Source organism: Cololabis saira, chromosome 11 (genome assembly GCF_033807715.1).
Source record: "Cololabis saira isolate AMF1-May2022 chromosome 11, fColSai1.1, whole genome shotgun sequence".
NCBI classification, from domain to species: domain Eukaryota; kingdom Metazoa; phylum Chordata; class Actinopteri; order Beloniformes; family Belonidae; genus Cololabis; species Cololabis saira.
In genome coordinates this window covers 41,199,190-41,218,833 of record NC_084597.1, presented here as the reverse complement: position 1 = coordinate 41,218,833, position 19,644 = coordinate 41,199,190, and the positions used below count along the sequence as shown (strand labels likewise).

The window sequence follows — 19,644 nt, the reverse complement described above, 5'->3', positions numbered from 1 at the left end:
TAATGAGATTTTTTGGCTAAAAATGAGACATTTTAACTAGAAATAAGACAAATATTCCTGGTAAGATTTAGAGTTTTTGCAGTGTATGTCCGTGTCAGGGGCTGTAGATGTGGGAAGTTCTGTAAGAGTGCATTTAATGGTACGAAGATGTACTTGTTCTGCCATGTTTGACCTGCCTGTTTCTGTCCTTGGCTTCCCCTCTCTTCTGGTTAGGAACTGACTCCGTCTTCCATGACATTGACAGTGACGCCTCTCTGACCAGTCTTGGTGATTGCTTCATGGCCGCTGCAGATATGGCTTCTTTGCAGGCTCGGGCAGGGAACCCTATTGACCACCTTTACTCCATGCAGAGCTCCTACTTTGCTTCCTGAGACCCCATAATTGTTGTCGGCCCCACCCCACCCATGATAATGTCCCCCAGGCTGTGGACAACAAGTGTACATATGTGCAGACATCAGATCATCTGGATGTCCTGCAAGACAAAACTGCAGGATCCTTCAGACACAACCTGATTTCACAAAAATCTGTGAAATGCCCACGACCTCTCACCACTATTTTCCGTGGCACCAACACGGAAATGGTATAATTCCGTGTGAGCACCACGGATATTGTACCTATGCGAAGTCAATGGGATCTGTTGTCGTGATATATACACGGATTATTACATTATTATTATGTACATATTATTCTTTATTATAGTGGCCAGGTTATGAGTTTTTGACGTGCAAGTTACTGTTTGTTACTGTCAGTTTGTAAAAGCATGTTTTTAACGCTGTTTTAACAGTGTTTTAATGGTGTTTTGATGATTTTTAACAGTATTTTGACGGCGAGTATTTAACTGTGTTTTCTAATATTTAACGTAAATTCCAGTATTTAACCATGTTGTTTGCTGTCGCCACGGAGACGGAGGTGGCGTAAGTAATGTGAAGTTATTATTTTTAGCAAAAACCACAAGCGTTTCCTACTTCAAACCAATCATAAGTGGTGCAATAACCTAACCAAACCTTAACCAGAGCGTCGTCCAGCAACAAAATATCATTTTTAATTGCTTTGGAACCAGGAAGTGGATATTTAAACTACTTAAACTACTATGTACACTCTTGTTTTAGTATTAACAACTTCCATTTCTGTGAAAAAAAATAATATTTGCTAAGAACTACATTTCCCTAGAGTCATGCTATACAGCTTTATACTATTCAGCGCCATATTTGTAGTCACATTGGTTTGGGTTAACCCTAACGTATAAAAACGTTTTAAAAAACATATATCAATTGAATATATCTATTATGTAGTGCATCTGAAATAGTAACTACATTTTATAGAGATGATGTATGTTAAAGAATTGTAAATATGTTTGTTTATTTAGGATACTTTATTTTACGTCATGTAACTGACTGATGTATTCACAGTGATTCAATATAAGTTGTAAATGTACCTGTGTACAGTTTATTTTAATATTTACCGTTCAAAAGCACAATACAGTATATTTAACGGTTTATTTCCACGTGCATAGCAACAGTAATCAATGACCACACATCTGCGATCCATAAATTGAAATGTTAAGTAAAGTTTATAAATAAATTTAAAAAAAAAAACATCCACGATCGGGGCACTCGTCACGTGATCAGGATCTCCGCTCGTCACTCTATGACGTAGAGGGGATGCCCAGGGAATTCCCTGTGGTGACGAAACGGGAGAACAGGGTTAAAACAATGAATTTAAATATCGCCTGTCTCCACTTCCTGGTTCAAAAGCAATTAAAAATTATATTTTGTGGCTGGATGACGCTCTGGTTTAGGTCTGGTTAGGTTATTGCATCACTTATGATTGGTTAGAAGTACGAACTCATAACTTAGCCACTATAATAAAGAATAATATATACATAATAATAATGTAATAATCTGTGTATATCACGACAACGGATCCCATTGACTTCGCATAGGTACAATATCCGTGGTGCTCATACGGAATTATACAATTTTCGTGTTGGTGCCACGGAAAATAGTGGTGAGAGGTCGTGGGCATTTCACGGATTTTTGTGAGATCAGGTTGAGACACATGGGACCTCCACCAGCCAAAGAAAAGAAAAAACCTGAAGCTGAAATTTGGGGATTTTGTTGCAGGTCCTTTGTCAGATAAACATCAGCCACGATCATCCTTCAACAACAGCGTGTGGGACGAGCTCGGAGAGGTGCTGACATTTGTCCGATTTTCTGCTGTTTCTGCAACATTATGTGACGTTCTTCTGTTTGAGGCAACACAATGTTGATACTTCTGTAAAATATTGTAAGTTGTTTCATTGCAAAAATTAGACAAGGGTTGTTTGCTGAGCTTGTCTTCATTGCTTTGTGAGCCGGCAGACTGAAATTGTTTCTAAATGTACATAATACACCAACAGTGATTACAATCTGTTCTCATTTACATGTACACTCATGGACACTCAGAACATATTTATTTCTCACCAGAGTGCACATTGCATGTACAAAATATCCAAATATTATTATTTAAAAACACTGAAATGTTGTACTGTCCAAATATTCTTCAAATATCCGTGTGTTATTTATCTGTTTTTGTGTTGTTTTAATTTCTGTGCAAATTAGTTTTGCTTTGCTATTTATTTTTCCATGTTAGCACATCAAAGATGCTTTTAGATTTAGACTTGTCATTTTAAATTAAAGAAAGATTGCACTCTCTGGGACTGTTGTACGCTTTTATTGATTTACCTGAGCAAATACTAACAGGAAAAGTGAAATGCTTAGAATAAAATAATCACATTAAACAAATAAAACATTCATAATCTAACAAATCTGTTTATAGTAAGCCTTCTACTGTGCTTGGGCCCAGTTCTGATTTAAATGGTGCCAGCATAGCTCGGTTGTTTAGCTCAGACCTTTTAAAGATAAGATTAGTGCAAAGATGACTGATCAAAGTCAGAATATCATTCTGAAGACAAATTGGAACCAGACGATACTAACTTTGTTTATAAAGTGCTTTAAATTGCTGTGGCAGACCAAAGTTCTGCACAGAGGGTAAATAAAAAGGTATAAAACAAGCTTAAAAGATAACAATAATTAAAGCTGCAAGCAGCGATGAACGAGTCCTCACACCCTTGTGCACGTTCAGGCTGCAGTGGAAGCTTGTATGACTTGCATGTAGATTCTTCAGGCCTGGACATTTAGCGGACGACACCACCCACGACTCTCTATATCAAACCATTAAAAAGTTATGGCAGAAAGTAGGAACTATCAGATATCGACCAATCAGATGAAGGGGCGGGGCTAATTTGCAGCAATTATGTTCAAGGACTCAAAACCATGTCCGATGACACCACCCACGAGTCTATGTCAGAGCATTCAAAAGTTATTGCAGAAAATCGTAAGTATCACATATCGACCAATCAGAAGAAGGGGCGGGGCTAATTTGCACCAATTTAGCCGAAGGAGTCAAACCCGAGTCCGATGACACCACCCACGACTCTGTATGTCATACCATTCAAAGGTTATGCCAGAAAATAGGGACTATCAAAAACGGACCAATCAGATGAAGGAGGGGGCGCGCTTTTTGGCATCTAGCGTCGTCACGGTAATGCTTATGAAAGAGAAAAATAATGCGCGTCGTCGCAGGATGGAGACGCATATTTTGATGTATAACACACCTGGGTGCACGTTACGGTTCGGGCCATATTAACTGCCGAAGGAATGGCATAAATTGCGCCAAAATTACGCGATTAATTCAAAATGTTCAAAATGGCTGACTTCTTGTTCGGTTTCGGCCATGGCGCCAAGAGACTTTTCTTTAAGTTGCGACATGATACAGGTGTGTAGCGATTTTCGTGCATGTATGTCAAACCGTATTGTGGGGCTTGAGGCACAAAGTTTTTTCTGTCTGGACCAATCAGATGAAGGGGGGTGCGCTTTTTTGCGTCTATCGTTGCCACGGTAACGTTTTTGACTGAGAAAAGTAATGCGCGTTGTCACAGGATGGAGACGCACATTTTGATGTACAATTCAATTTCGATTCAATTCAATTCGTTTTTATTTATATAGCGTCTAATACAACAAATGTTGTCTGTAGACGCTTTCCAGAGATCCAGAACATGACCCCCGAGCAATTATTACATAAACAATGGCAATGTACAGTATAACACACCTCGGTGCACGATACGGTTCAGGCCGTATTAACTGCCGAAGGAATGGCATAAATTGCGGCAAAATTACACGATTAATTCAAAAACCTGTTCGGTTTCGGCCATAGCGCCAAGAGACTTTTCTTTAAGTTGAGACATGATACAGGTGTGTACCGATTTTCATGCATGTACGTCAAACCGTATTGTGGGGCTTGAGGCACAAAGGCGCTGTTGAGCCATTTTGCCACGCCCATTAATGCAAACCATTAAATCCCATTTTTCGCCAGGCCTGGCTTGCGTGCGAAATTTGGTGACTTTTGGGGCACGTTTAGGGGGCAAAAAGGCCCTCCTTTCGTCAGAAGGAAAAGAATAAAGAATTCCTACAATAGGGCCTTCGCACTGTAAGTGCTCGGGCCCTAATAATTCATCCATCAAACACTAAAAAAAGGTCCAGTAAAATAGAGTATAAACAAAAAACATCAATAAAACAATGAGAAGGGATAGTACTGATACCACGGATGCAACAAATTCTCTTTAAAAGATTAAACCCATTAAAACATGCTGTGAAAAGCCAACAGAGAAGGGGTGGGTTTTCATCAGCTGACAATTAGAGGCCGGCTCCAAAGGTCAGTCCTTGACTGCCATGTTTAAATATCCAACTTTAGAGCAGAAATAAACATATTTTCAACCTGGTTTATAAAACTGTTTTGGCCTCAATGGTTTCACACCTGTGACAACTGTGAAGGGGGGGTTTGTACCACACCAGGAGAATTTTAATAAAAGCATTACATTTAGTTCTAGTATGATTGATTGACTGACGCCTCAGCCAATGGCTAGCTTTTATCATCTCCTCATCCGTAATCATCACGCTACTGCACTTAGCAAAGCAACCACTTGTTTGTTTCCCTAGGCTCTGACTTGACTCTAGACTGTTTTGATCCTATAGACCTCCCTGAGCTGACTTCACTCGTTAATAGAGCTAAGTCTACCACATGTATGTTAGACCCCATCCCGACTCGACTATTCAAAAATTTTTTTTCTCTTATTGGTGCGACAATACTGGACCAAATCAACCTATCCCTAAGCTTAGGATATGTACCACAGGTTTTCAAAGTGGCAGTAATTAAACCTTTACTTAAAAAACCTTCTCTTGACCCAGACACCTTAGCTAATTATAGGCCAATTTCTAACCTTCCATTTGTATCTAAAATTCTGGAAAAGGCAGTTTCAAGCCAGTTATGTGACTATTTGTATAGAAATGATCTGTTTGAAGTCTTTCAGTCAGGGTTCAGAATGCATCATAGCACAGAGACAGCACTGGTTCAAGTCACGAATGACCTTCTTATGGCCTCAGATAAGGGATTAGTGTCCATATTGGTTCTACTGGACCTCAGTGCGGCTTTAGACACTGTTGATCATGGCATTTTACTGCACAGGTTAGAGCATGTTGTTGGGATTAAAGGGACAGCTCTACGTTGGTTTAAATCATACCTATCTGACAGGTTCCAGTTTGTTCATGTACATGAGGTTTCTTCAGAACAGTCAAGGGTCTGCTATGGTGTTCCGCAGGGTTCAGTGCTAGGGCCAATCTTGTTTAGTTTATACATGCAGCCGTTGGGAAGTATAATCCAGAATCACGGCATACACTTTCATCGCTATGCTGATGATACGCAGCTCTATTTGTCTATGAAGCCGGATGAGACAGAACCGTTGGTTAAACTTCAGGCATGTCTTAGGGACATCAAGGACTGGATGTCCAGAAATTTCTTGCTTCTAAATTCAGATAAAACAGAGGTTATCATTCTTGGTCCAGAGCATCTTAGGAAGGGATTAGATGGTGTTGCGATGGCTTCCAGTGCAACTGTGAGAAACCTTGGTGTTGTTTTCGATCAGGATTTGTCGTTTAAACCATATGTTAATCAGGTTTGTAAAATAGCGTTTTTCCATCTCCGTAATATTGCAAAAATTAGGAAAATCCTCTCGCAGAGTGATGCAGAAAAACTAGTTCATGCGTTTGTATCTTCTAGACTGGATTACTGTAATGTGTTGTTAGCAGGATGTCCCAGTAATTTGCTGAATAGGCTCCAGCTGATCCAGAATGCAGCAGCACGAGTGCTGACAGGAATCAGCAGGAGAGACCACGTCTCTCCAGTGTTAGCATCGCTCCATTGGCTACCTGTAAAATTCAGAATTCAATTAAAAATTTTATTACTTGCATATAAAGCCCAAAACGGCTTAGCTCCGCAGTATTTACAAGATTTGATAGTGCCTTATGTTCCTGGCCGAGCTCTCCGCTCCCAGGGTGCAGGTTTACTCGTAGTTCCTAGAGTATCTAAATGTAGATTTGGAGGGCGGGCGTTCTGCTATCAGGCACCATTACTTTGGAACCAACTTACAATCTGGGTTAAGGAGGCTGACACCACCTCCACCTTTAAAACTAAACTTAAAACTTTTCTGTTTAGTAAAGCCTATAGTTAGTGTTTAGTAAACCTCTAGCTGGTGTTGGTAAATCTCTAGGTAGTGTAAACTTTAGTGTGTTAGAGTCAGTAGTCATAGTCGCAGCTATAGAACAAAACTATAATAGTTAGTCTCAAATATAGCTTCGCGGTAGATATGCTGCTATAGGCTTATGCTGCAGGGGGGCACCGACATGATCCGCTGGGCGGTGCCTCTCACCCTTCTTCCCCTCTCCTTTTCCCTGCCTCTCTTCTCCATTACCATTTTTATTTATTATAAATATCTCATAGCTATCATTTTTGTCCGTTGTTCCTGTAGTTTCTTGTGCCGGCCCCCCTTTTTTTGTCTTTTGTGTATGTTTGCAGGCCGGAGCCTCAGGAGCTGCGTTCTGGCCTGTGTTCCCGGCCCTCCCCCCCCTCTGGTCATCCCATTGCTTCTTCCACCTGCCTACGTGGATGTCTGCTGTTGCTGCTTCCGCCTGCCTGCACCCCCCCCCCCCCCCCCCACCCCCCTCTGGTCATCCCGCTGCTGCTTCCACATGACTGTTGTGTGCTGCTGATGCCCCCCCCCCACCCCCCCTGGTCATCCCGCTGCTGCTTCCACATGACTGTTGTGTGCTGCTGACGCCCCCCCCCCCACCTCTGGTCATCCCGCTGCTGCTTCCACCTGCCTGCTGTGTGCTGTCGACGTCCCTGATTCCCCCAGTCTGGCCTTCGGCAGGAGGGTCCCCCCTTATGAGCCTGGTCCTGCTCAAGGTTTCTTCCCTCCTAAAGGGGAGTTTTTCCTTGCCACTGTTTGGCTTAAGGCTTTTCTCCCACTATGGGAGTTTTTACCTGCCATTGTTTATATAATAATTGCTCGGGGGTTTATGTTTATGTTTATGTTCATGTTCATGTTCTGGATCTCTGGAAAGCGTCTAGAGACAACATCTGTTGTATTAGACGCTATATAAATAAAATTGAATTGAATTGAATTGAATTGGTGCAATACAATAAAAATAAAAATATAAAAACAAACAAATATATAGAGATAAAATAAGAGATAGAATAAAATAAAATGTATAAACAGAAATAAACAGAAATGTACAATATGAGGATTAAAAAGTGCCGGATATGAGTCTTTACAAAAAGTGACGTAGGATGACAGATGACAGATAAAATGAATAAACAGAAATGAACAATATAAACAGAAATGTACAATATGGGGTTTTTAAAGTGCCGGATGTGAGTCTTTACAAATGTTACGGGGTTGGAATATTTACGTTAATGTAACGTAGAGTGGGATGGGGGGGCAGTCCTTGGTAGACGGGAGGGAGGGGGGACCGGGGCCTTGTTGACAAGGACAACTGCAGACGGGAAAAAACTGTTCTTGTGCTGTGAGGTTTTGGTCCTGATGGACCGCAGCCTCCTGCCAGAGGGAAGAGTCTGAAACAGTTTGTGTCTGGGGTGGGAGGGATCTGCTGCAATCTTTCCTGCACGCTTCAGGGTCCTGGAGGCGTGCAGGTCCTGGAGAGATGGAAGATTGCAGCCAATCACCTTCTCTGCAGAGCGGATGATACGCTGCAGCCTGCTCCTGTCCTTCACAGTGGCAGCAGCGTACCAGACGGTGATGGAGGAGGTGAAGATGGACTCAATGATGGCCGTGTAAAACTGCACCATCATTGTCTTTGGCAGGTTGAATTTCTTCAGCTGCCGCAGGAAGTACATCCTCTGCTGTGCTTTTTTGGTGAGGGAGGTGATGTTCAGCTCCCACTTGAGGTCCTGGGTAATGGTGGTCCCCAGGAAGCAGTAAGACTCCACAGTGTCTGCTGGAGAGTCACACAGGGTGAGGGGGGCAGGTGGGGCTGCGTTCCTCCTGTAGTCCACTATGATCTCCACTGTCTTTAGAGCGTTATATTATCGTATATTATCATAACTCCATGGGTGATGGTCTTAATCAATCACCACTTTGCAGTAGTCGGATTCTGACTGCAGGATTATATCACACATGGCCCGGCCTCGCTACTTTAGCTTCCAGTCTATTTCAAAATCCAGTTTAACATTATAATGTACAGAAAAAAACAGCCCACCAAGCCTGTATAACAGGTGGACTGAATCAACCACAGCCCTGATAATTCACTCAGTATCGTGACTGAGATACGGGAACAGCGATTACAGCAACCTAAAAAGCCTCTGACTCTTGTTTCTACTTGTCACACCACCTCATCGCTGGCTCTCCTCTTCTCTTGCAGCAGTAATCGGTGAAAGGCCTCTGTGTTCTTAATCCAATGTTCAGGATAAGAAAGAACAACGGCTGCTCCTCACCATGTCTTGAAATGAAGTATTTGATTATTTGTCCTCGGGTGATAAATGGTGTACTTACACACAGCGTGCAAGAGAATGCAATCCTGGTGTACAAGTACCACTGAAATTGTCTGCAACTGCTTCATCTGAGTTACCACCATGATACCGGAGCTTCGGGAGCTGCGTGCTGGCCTGCGGTCCCCACCCCTGGTCATCCCGTTGCTGCTTCCACCTGCCTGCTGTGCTGTTGCCGTCTCTGACCCACCAGTCTGGCCCTCGGCAGGAGGGTCCCCCCTTATGAGCCTGGTCCTGCTCAAGGTTTCTTCCCTCCTAAAGGGGAGTTTTTCCTTGCCACTGTTTGGCTTAAGGTTTTTCTCCCACTAGGGGAGTTTTTACCTGCCATTGTTTATGTAATAACTGCTCGGGGGTCATGTTCTGGGTATGGGTCTCTGTAAAGCGTCTAGAGACAACTCTGTTGTATTAGACGCTATATAAATAAAATTGAATTGAATTGAATACCGCCATGTTACCGCCATTGTACCACCAAGATACCAGCATGATACCGCCAATGATACCAACAATGATACCGATCCAGCAGCTCGTCGACCTGAGGCATCGGATATGCATCAAAACATGACACCTCATTCACCTTGCGATAGTCCACACAGAAGCGTATAGACCCATCATTCTTGCGCACAAGAATGATGGGACTGGACCAGCCACTGTGGGACTCTTCTATTACCCCCATTGCTAGCATGGCGTCCAATTCTTTCTTCACCACCTTCCGTTTGTGTTCAGGCAGACGATAGGGACATGAGCGCACAGTCACCCCCGGGCGTGTCCCAATATTGTGCTCTATGAGGTTCGTGCGTCCTGGTAAGGGAGAAACACATCAGCAAAATGCTGTTGCAATGTGGCCAGGTCTGCCCTCTGGGACGCGGAGAGCTGGTCCCCACAAGTGAGCGAGGCTGGATTCGCCGATTTTGGTACCTCAGGCCCCAACTCATCTCTCTCTCTTACCTGCGTCACCAGAGCAACCGGCACCGCCTCCCTCCATGCTTTAAGGAGATTGACGTGATATATCTGTGTCGTCCCAACCCTGTCAGGACGCACCACCTCATAGTCCACGTCCCCCACTCGCCGTGTGACCACGAAGGGCCCTTGCCACTTGGCGAGTAATTTGGAGCTAGAGGTGGGCAGCAATACAAGCACTTTATCTCCCGGAGTGAAATTTCTAAGCCTGGCTCCTCTGTTGTACAGCCGTTGTTGCCGCTCCTGGGCTGAGAGCAAATTCTCCCATGACAGCCTCCCCAGTGTATGGAGTTTTGCTCTCAGCTCCAACGAGACTGATCGAGTAGAAAATCTTCCATAGAGTGCAGCGGGACCCGCCGAGCCTCCACCGGAGCCTCCGCAGTGCCCTCTCCCTCTCCGTCTGCAGCGTCGGACAACCTTGCGTCACCACTGAGCACAGCGCACATATCATATGTCCCCGGCTGCCGTGATTGTATCCCCACACACTGTCTCACCAAATTTCCAAACCCCGGCCAATCGTGTCCCAAGATCAGAGGATGCAAAAGGTGGAGGCTAACCGCGGCCTTTACTCTATGTTTTTTCCCCTTGTGTCTAATTTCCACTGGCACCACGGGGGACCAGGCTTTGGTGAATTACCGACTGCATACAACCGGAATCCACCAAGGCAGAGTGTATACCCCCACGTATCCTTACCGGAATCCGGTACGTCCATCCTGAGTCTGGGGAGGATGCCGGCGGGCTGGCCACACGGATCACCTGGCCCACCTCCATCAGCGGGCACTCCCGCCTGACGTGCCCGGGCTGGCCGCACCGCCAGCAACCCTGCCCAGGCGTTTGAGGGGCCCCCGTAGAGTCAGTTGGCGCGGGTGGAACAGTGTGTGGGCCCTGGGGAGAGAGAGGGCGAAAAAAGAGGAGCGGCGTTATTCGGAGGGCATCCCGCCGTGGCGAACCTCCAGCGTGGCGCCAGGGTAGGTCACGCCGCGGTCCTGCCGTCCCTGTGGCCGCCGGATGGACCGCCAGGTGGTCCTCTCTGTGAGAGTGATGGCCTCCTGCAGGGTCCCCGGACGATGGCAGCAGACCCACGCCGCCGTCCAGGTGGGGAGCCCCTCCACGAACTGCTCCATCACCAACTGCTGCATCAGCCGCTTCTCCCCCTCCGCCTCGCCGGGCCTCAGCCCCCGCATCGCTGTGTCATGGTGCTGGTTGGCAAAGGTGAAGGGTCGGTCCTTCTGCCCCAGCTTGAGCGCCCAGAAATGGCGGAGGTAGTCCTCCGGGAACCGCCCCAGACGATCCATCACCGCTCGCTGCACCTGGGCATAGGTGGCGCGTGCTGCTGCTGGGAGGGTGAGAGCCGCCAGCTGGGCCTCCCCTGATAGGAGCGGCAGGAGGCGCACCGCCCATTCGGCTGCTGGCCAGTCGCATGTCTCCGCCACTGCCTCGAAGGTGTCCAGAAACGCGAGGGGGCCTCCCTGCTGCTGCACCTCCAGCGCCTCCAGCGTTGCGGTCTGCCGCTCGGCCTGGCTCTGGAGCAGCGCTGCCATGTCCGACACCATTTGTGCCAGGGACACCATCGTCCGCTCCGCCGAGTCCCCATGTTCCACTGTCATTTGAACCCCACGTTGGGTGCCACTGTAGCCAACTCGTGCTACTGGGGTAACCAGACAGGGAAAAGAGGACACAGGTTTTCATGGGAAAATTGTGCAACTTTATTTTCACACAGACTTGAATCAGCAGTCAGCTCTTTGTCATTCCTCTCCTGTCTCCAGGGCTCGCACACTACTGAAATACACAGAGCATAATTAGGCACACCTGTGCACCATCAGCTGTTCCAGCCGCGTCACCTGTGTGCCACTCCCTCTCTCCCCTGCAGACCATGCCCCAATTCTGAACCCTGCCACATTCAGTTTATACATGCAGCCATTGGGAAGTATAATCCAGAATCACTGCATACATTTTCATTGCTATGCTGATAATACACATCTCTATTTGTCTATGAAGCCAGATGAAACAGAACCATTAGCTAAACTTCAGGCATGTCTTAGGGACATCATGGACTGGATGTCCACTAATGTTTTACTTCTAAATTCTGATAAAACAGAGGTTATTATTTTTGGTCCCAAGCATTTTAGGAAGGGATTAGATGGTGTTGCGATGGCTTCCAGTGCAACTGTGAGAAGCCTTGCTGTCGTTTTTTATCAGGATTTGTCGTTTAAAACATATTAATCAAGTTTGTAAAATAGTATTTTTCCATCTCTGTAATTTCGCCAAGATTATTCAAGTGTTCAAGTAATTTGCCGAATAGGCTCCAGCTAATACAAAATGCAGCAGCGCGAGTGCTGACAGGAATCAACAAGAGAGACCACCAGGACCAGGACCACCACTGGAACAGGGACGGGTGCGTCTGGGACCACCACTGGAACAGCAATGGGTGCGTCCGAGACCACCCCGGGAACAGAGACGAGAGTGTCCGAGACAACCTCGGGAACAAGCTGGGGCTGCAGTCGCCGACGTCGTTTCCCTTTGGGCTGTGAACACCCGGGCCCCCTCCAGCCAGGCGTGTTCCCCACAAGGCGGACTCCTGCCCCTGCCAACCGATCCCCGTCCATTTCATCATCTGCTAATAGAACTCCCTCAAGTTGAAAGTCTCTCCTGCTGGGTCCATGGTGGCTGGTCCGTTCTATTGTGAAACGGTTGTTTTTCGGACACAGATGTAGGAGAGAGCAGGAGGCAGGAGTTCTCAAAAAGCAAAGATTTATTCAAGCAAACAAAAAGCGCTGCTTTGCAGGATGGGAAAAACTCGAAACAAGAATCCAAAACTACTAAACACAAGGGAAAACATGGAGGGAGGAAACCGTACGGACCAGAAGGGAGTAAGGGAAAGACAAGACTAGATATACACAAGGCTTAACGAGACACAGGTGCAGACAATAAGGGCCGATGGGAAACAGGAAGGTCAAACCAGAACTTAAACACAAAGACATGGGCTTCAAAATAAAACAGGAAATGTCAAACCCTGACACTTGCCACCACCATGATACCATGATACCACCATGTTACCACCATGATACCACCATGATACCACCATCATACCACTATGATACCACCGTCATACCACCATGTTACCACCATGATACGAACATGATACTATGGAGCTAAAACAGTCTCATAATTCACAAATGCACAGACCGATTCATAAATGCACAGACCGATCCACAAATGCACAGGACAAGATTCACAAATGCACAGACTGATCCACAAATGCACAGACCGATCCACAAATGCACAGGACAAGATTCACAAATGCACAGACTGATTCACAAATGCACAGACCGATTCACAAATGCACAGAACAATTCACATGTGCGTAGGACAAGATACATAAATGTATTTTTGATGCACAGCTCACAGACAAACAGACAGACAAAAAAACGTTTATAAATCAGGTTATATTTGTGTGTGCATCAAAAATACATTTGTGAATTTTCTCCTACGCACGTGTGAATTGTTCTGTTCATTTGTGAATCAGTCTGTACATTTGTGAATTTTGTCCTGTGCATTTGTGAATCGGTCTGTGCATTTGTGAATTTTGTCCTGTGCATTTGTGAATTATGAGACTGTTCTAGCTCCATATGATACCGCCATGATACCACCATGGTAGCACCATGATACCAATATGTTACCACCAAGATACCGCCATGATACCAACACGATACCAGGATGGTCCCGCCATGATACCACCATGATACAGCTATGATTCCACCGTGATACTACCTTCTTTTATGATGTAGCAAACAAGTGTCTACAAGTGTCTTTACAAGATTTGATAGTGCCTTATGTTCCTGGCAGAGCTCTCCGCTCCCAGGGTGCAGGTTTACTCGTAGTTCCTAGAGTATCTAAATGTAGATTTGGAGGGCGGGCGTTCTGCTATCAGGCACCATTACTTTGGAACCAACTTCCAATCTGGGTTAAGGAGGCTGACACCACCTCCACCTTTAAAACTAAACTTAAAACCTTTCTGTTTAGTAAAGCCTATAGTTAGTGTTTAGTAAACCTCTAGCTGGTGTTGGTAAATCTCTAGGTAGTGTAAACTCTAGTGTGTTAGAGTCAGTAGTCATAGTTGCAGCTATAGAACAAAACTATAATAGTTAGTCTCAAATATAGCTTCGCGGTAGATATGCTGCTATAGGCTTATGCTGCAGGGGGGCACCGACATGATCCACTGGGCGGTGCCTCTCACCCTTCTTCTCCTCTCCTTTTCCCTGCCTCTCTTCTCCATTACCATTTTTTATTTATTATAAATATCTCATAGCTATCATTTTTGTCCATCGTTCCTGTAGTTTCTTGTGCCGGCCCCCCCTTTTCTCTCTTTTGTGCATGTTTGCAGGCTGGAGCCTCGGGAGCTGCGTTCTGGCCTGTGTTCCCCCCCCCCCCATACCCGGTCATCCCGTTGCTGCTTCCACCTGCCTACGTGGATGTCTGCTCTTGCTGCTTCCGCCTGCCTGCACCCCCCCCCCCCCCCCCCCACCCCCGCCCCCCCCTCTGGTCATCCTGCTGCTGCTTCCACATGACTGTTGTGTGCTGCTGACGCCCCCCCCCCCCACCCCCCCCCCACCTCTGGTCATCCCGCTGCTGCTTCCGCCCGCCTGCTGCGTCCCTGACTCCCCCAGTCTGGCCTTCGGCAGGAGTGTCCCCCCTTGTAAGCCTGGTCCTGCTCAAGGTTTCTTCCCTCCTAAAGGGGAGTTTTTCCTTGCCACTGTTTGGCTTAAGGCTTTTCTCCCACTATGGGAGTTTTTACCTGCCATTGTTTATATAATAATTGCTCGGGGGTTTATGTTTATGTTCATGTTCTCGATCTCTGGAAAGCGTCTAGAGACAACATCTTTTGTATTAGACGCTATATAAATAAAATTGAATTGAATTGAATTTAATTGTCTCATGGCTTCAGAGTTTCACACTCAGTTTTCTGAGCATTTTGAGTGTACCATCCAGGTATTTGCAGAGTACTTCAAAGATGTAATTTTTCAGTGTGAACACACTTACGCTCTCAAGTGTAAGGCCACATGATTGCGCCATGAAACACAGGATCAGTTCAAATTAGTCAACTGTAACTGAGGTCAAGGTCAAAATAACTCAGAGAAACTGTTTTTAATCATATAATAATGGCAATCTGATGCTGGTTTAACGTTTTACTTCAGGTCTTCTTGAGTTCAGTTTGGTGATTCATTGGGTTTTATTTTCAAAGTGTCTGAATTAATATTTATGAATAAAAACACAAATGATTCAAGTGAATTTATGATTCCTGTTTTCTTGTATTTCATATCGTACCAACATTTTCCGATATGGGGTTGCAGATTCATTTATTTGCACTTGAGGACTACTCGAACTCAAACCCCTCGAACCAACAGATCACCCACATTTAAATTCACATAAACGCGCACAAACAAACCAGACTGAGAGGTACACAAAGCAGATGGCTTCTGCAAACACTCACACCTCAAATTTGAATTCATTATTGCCAACAGTGTCATTTAGATTTTATTTGTCATGGCTGGCAGGGTCACTAAATAGTACATTTAGTTCACCTGCCTCTCGATGTGACTGATGACTGACAGAGAGTAATAATATTTACTCACCATGCAACAAATCCTGCCCTCTTCTTCGTGGAGCTGTGAGTGAACATGAGTGGAATAACTTCATTTGTTCCACTCCGTCAAGCTGCTTGATGAAAGTCAAACATTTGACTCTATTCCAAACAATTGCTCATAAAAACTGATGTGCATACACCGCGGCGCACCAAGATGGTGCGCGGGTTTGAGTGCAATCAGGTGGAAGTTACAGACCGAGACAGATGTCAGTGGCTTTCTGCACGATGAAACCTGCTGCTGACAATGCTGCAGCCTCGGAGTCACACAAAAACCTTCCCCAGGTGGTTCAGAGGCCAAGCTAATAAAACATTCACCCTGCTGTCCGGATTGACTCCAAAATGTAAGGTCAAACTTGTTCTTATTATTCTCCATTGATGAATAAGTGTATTTTTTTATCTGCCTTTCAAACTGCCATTTCAGACAAACACTGAGCAGAAGCAGCTGAGCATGCTGAGCATGCACACATAACTGCAGGCAGATTTGCATCTTCGCCAGTCTGCTGAGTTGATCTCTGCTGCAGGAATGCTAATCCTCAAACAGGCCACCCTCTTGGACCTCTCAGGTGAAAACGAGATGAATCATGAGCCCATCACAGGTGTTCCCTGGGGCTCTGCTTCTCAGTTGTGCACTACATACTCACGAAGATTAAAACAGGGGAGCTAAGAAAAAGCCCCGAAAGAGAATTCAAAGCCAAAACCACAACAGGACTGAAGCGCCACGCAAGAGTGCTGTCTGCCTGTGACTAACTGGAGATTACGTTTTGTTCTTTCTATGTTTTAATGGTTCAATAAAGATAATGAGATGCTGAAAAATGCATGTTGTAATCAGTGAGTGAGTGAGTGAGTGAGTGAGTAAAAACACCTCACAACTTGAACCTGAATATTTAGGTGCAGCCCTGGTGGATGGAGGGTTTTCAGTGAAATAGAGTTGAAACCCTTTAACAAAATGTCCGGGAAAAAAAAAAAGAAAGCAAAAGTCCTGGGTGTGAACCCTGACACTTAGATAAAGGATCATCAATCATGATGACTTGCACAGGAATCATTTAACATACCGCGCCACTGTCCATGCATCCATCCTCTTTGGATGTGAAAAAGTGGCAACAAAGTGAATAACCATGTATAAAACTGGTGTAAAAATCCACAACATACCGTTAACTTAAGCTGCAGAAGATACTGTAACTGAAACTCACCAGTCAGAAATCCAAACCGAGCAGAATAACCATCATCTGCACCAGCGAAGACACCAATTATTCAAAAACACTTTATAGGTTCACTTGAAATTTAATGAAAAAGCCTTTTCAGCATACGTTTCTTTTCATGCAAATATCCAAACTAGGGATGCCCCGATACCATTGTTTTCCACACCGAGTACGAGTATGAGTATTTTAATTTGTGTACTCGCCGATACTGAGTACCGATACAATACTCCTACCACAAAAATAACTAGGCTAAAAATGCAATGAAAAATGCAATGAATTGGACAGGTTTTATTTGCAACAGAAATTCAATTTTATTTATTTATTTATTTATTTTATTTTATTTTTTATTTTTTACCTTGTCTGCACACATATCAAACATATTAATGATTGATACCATGACGGTAGAAACCAAAAGTGCATTTTTGTGCATTATTACTATATTTAATATATATACATATATATACGCATACATATGCGTACACATACATAAATATACACATACAAACCCAGTGATTTTTTTTTTTTTTTTTTGGGGCGGTGGGGGGGGGGGGGTGTCGACATCCACTGCTAATCCAGGAAGCAGGAATACACGGAAACACACGTCAAGCACTGGAAATCTGCAACAAAAAACCACAAACAGAACACGAAACCGGCACGGAGCTAACCAAAACATGAACAGCAATCGACCCAAATCTTGAGATCTGATCGCAGTCTGAGCTAAGCTACCGCTACCGCTACCTAACCCCAAAAACTAGAGAGCCAGCATGCAGGTGAACAAGCCAGTGTGTATGTCTATGTTTATGTGTGTGTGTGTGTGTGTGTATGTATATGATCATGTGTGTGTGTGTGTGTGTGTGTGTGTGTGTGTGTGTGTGTGTGTGTGTGTGTGTGTGTGTGTGTGTGTGTGTGTGTGTAATAAACCAAACAAAGCTCTACCTGAAGTGTATCTATAGTGGGGGAGGGGGGGAGCAACCCCGCCACCCGCGAGACCAGAGGCCGACACGGAAGAGCCCGGAACCCAGGCCACCGGCAACCCCACAGAGGGGAGAAGCAGGAGGGAGGCAACCCACCGCCTGTTGCTGTTAAAACCGTGAGGCGGGGAGTGCCGGGCCACGCGGGACAATGCCCCCCACGACCGGGACCCCCCCGCCCTTCGCCTATGTGCGTATGAATCGTGTAGGGGGGGAAATTCAATTTTAAACAAAACTCAGCAGCTAAGTCGCGCTGGGAGCGCGCATCCGCACCAGCCTTTTTTTCTTTTCTTTTTTTTGAAGGTTAGTTGAGGACATCTTTCCTCCTTCAGGTCACTTCTCCAGGTGCATGAAAGTCCCCCGTTCATTTTTCAAACAATAATGCAAAACTACAGTAAAAAAAAAAGCCTGTTCACAGTTTTACAGCCGCACACGAGAACAAAAAACTCTTAATTTTTTAGAGATGTGTCCCATAGTCAGATGAGACTGAAATTTAGCTTGGTCCTAAAGATGCAGGCCTCAGAACACCATGTCGACCATGAAGTAGGGAGGTGGTAGCATCATGGTGTGGGTCTGCATTGCTCAGGAGGGGCCGTTGCTCTTCACAGAATTAAACATCATCAGAAACACGATCACGTGCATATGATAAAGCTGTGGGTCCCAAAGTGGGGGACAAAAATCAAAGCTGCATCCAGTTAAACTTAAAAAAAAGGCTTATTTTCACGTTTTTGTTTGTGTCAGATTATTTACTATATAAGTTCGGAGGGCCCCTCTTGAATTTTTGCCTAGGCCCCCAAGAAATGCTAGATCCGCCTTTGAGCATGATGGACAGGTTTTTCACAAGGCGTGTTTGACGGGGAGTTTTTTAACACATTTTGCACAGAGAGGCTTTTCTTGAAAAACATATCGATAGAAAACTGTTATAGTGAACAGAATTACACCGTAAATCTGGTCTGTTATTTTATTTTAAATAGTTTGTTTTATTGCCACAAGGCATGCAAATATTTCCTTATAACCCAAAGGGGGGCCTGCCAGAAAAAGGTTGGGAACTAATGTATAAGAGCAACATTTCAAAACATCATCCAGCAAGTCACAGCTTGGTTGTGGACAGGTCCTTTAGGTGGACGACGACCTCGAGCATACATAAATCAAGTGACTGCACTGGATTGGATGTCTCAAAGTCCTGACCTCAAACCCATGAAAAACCTGTGGCTGCCACTGAAAAGACATTTGTGATTTGTAAATTTAAAGAAAGGATATACATAAACTTCTGTTTGATGTCAGGTACCCGAACAGACATCAATAAAACCAAAAGGAAGCACAGCAGAGCCGGCGTAAGGGGTTGTTTAGGGCCACAATTGATCAAAAGGGTTCCAACAGTGATTTATCTAACACATACACACATCCCCATATGAAAGTCAATTCAAATATTTTTGTTTTATTTCCAAATAAAATAAGACCTTTGTTGATAATTCATTTGTCCATCTTCATTCAGTTGTCAGCAGTCTGTGATATTTGGTGTTTTTGAAGCCACAAACTTGGGCCGGCCCTGAAGCACGGAGTCTGCCATGAGTTATGAGTGATTCTTTTTTTTTTTCTTCCTTTGGACATTTTGCTGGCCCAGCTCTGGATATAAGCCTCCTCCCTCTCTGGACTCTCCGGACTCTTCCTGCCATGATCAGAGCAGCCACTGCAGCTCTGTCATTCGAATACTAATAGAGCAACCGTTGAAACCCGCCATGTTGTGGTTTTGATGGCAGGAGTGGTCGCTTTATTCAACATGTTTTCTGGAGGCTGAAACTCAAGAAAAAAAACATCTCCCTTCTTTACCTCAATGAGTGAAACTTCACGTGCAACAGTTGTTTTATAAAGTAGGTACTTCCAAAGTAAATAGTACTGTGACATATCAACCAAACAGTGGAGCGAAAAGCGT

General features: G+C 44.9%; 1 protein-coding gene across 1 annotated transcript in view; it reads left to right on the top strand.

Annotated features, from left to right (window-relative positions):
* Positions 1 to 478, top strand: part of LOC133454776 (LIM homeobox transcription factor 1-beta-like) — a 61,055-nt gene extending 60,577 nt beyond the window's left edge. The window contains exon 8 of the mRNA XM_061733499.1: positions 214 to 478. Coding sequence (XP_061589483.1) covers positions 214 to 371 — 158 coding nt within the window. The 3' untranslated portion in view covers positions 372 to 478. The remainder of the gene's footprint in view (positions 1 to 213) is intronic.
* Positions 479 to 19,644: the final 19,166 nt, after the last annotated feature.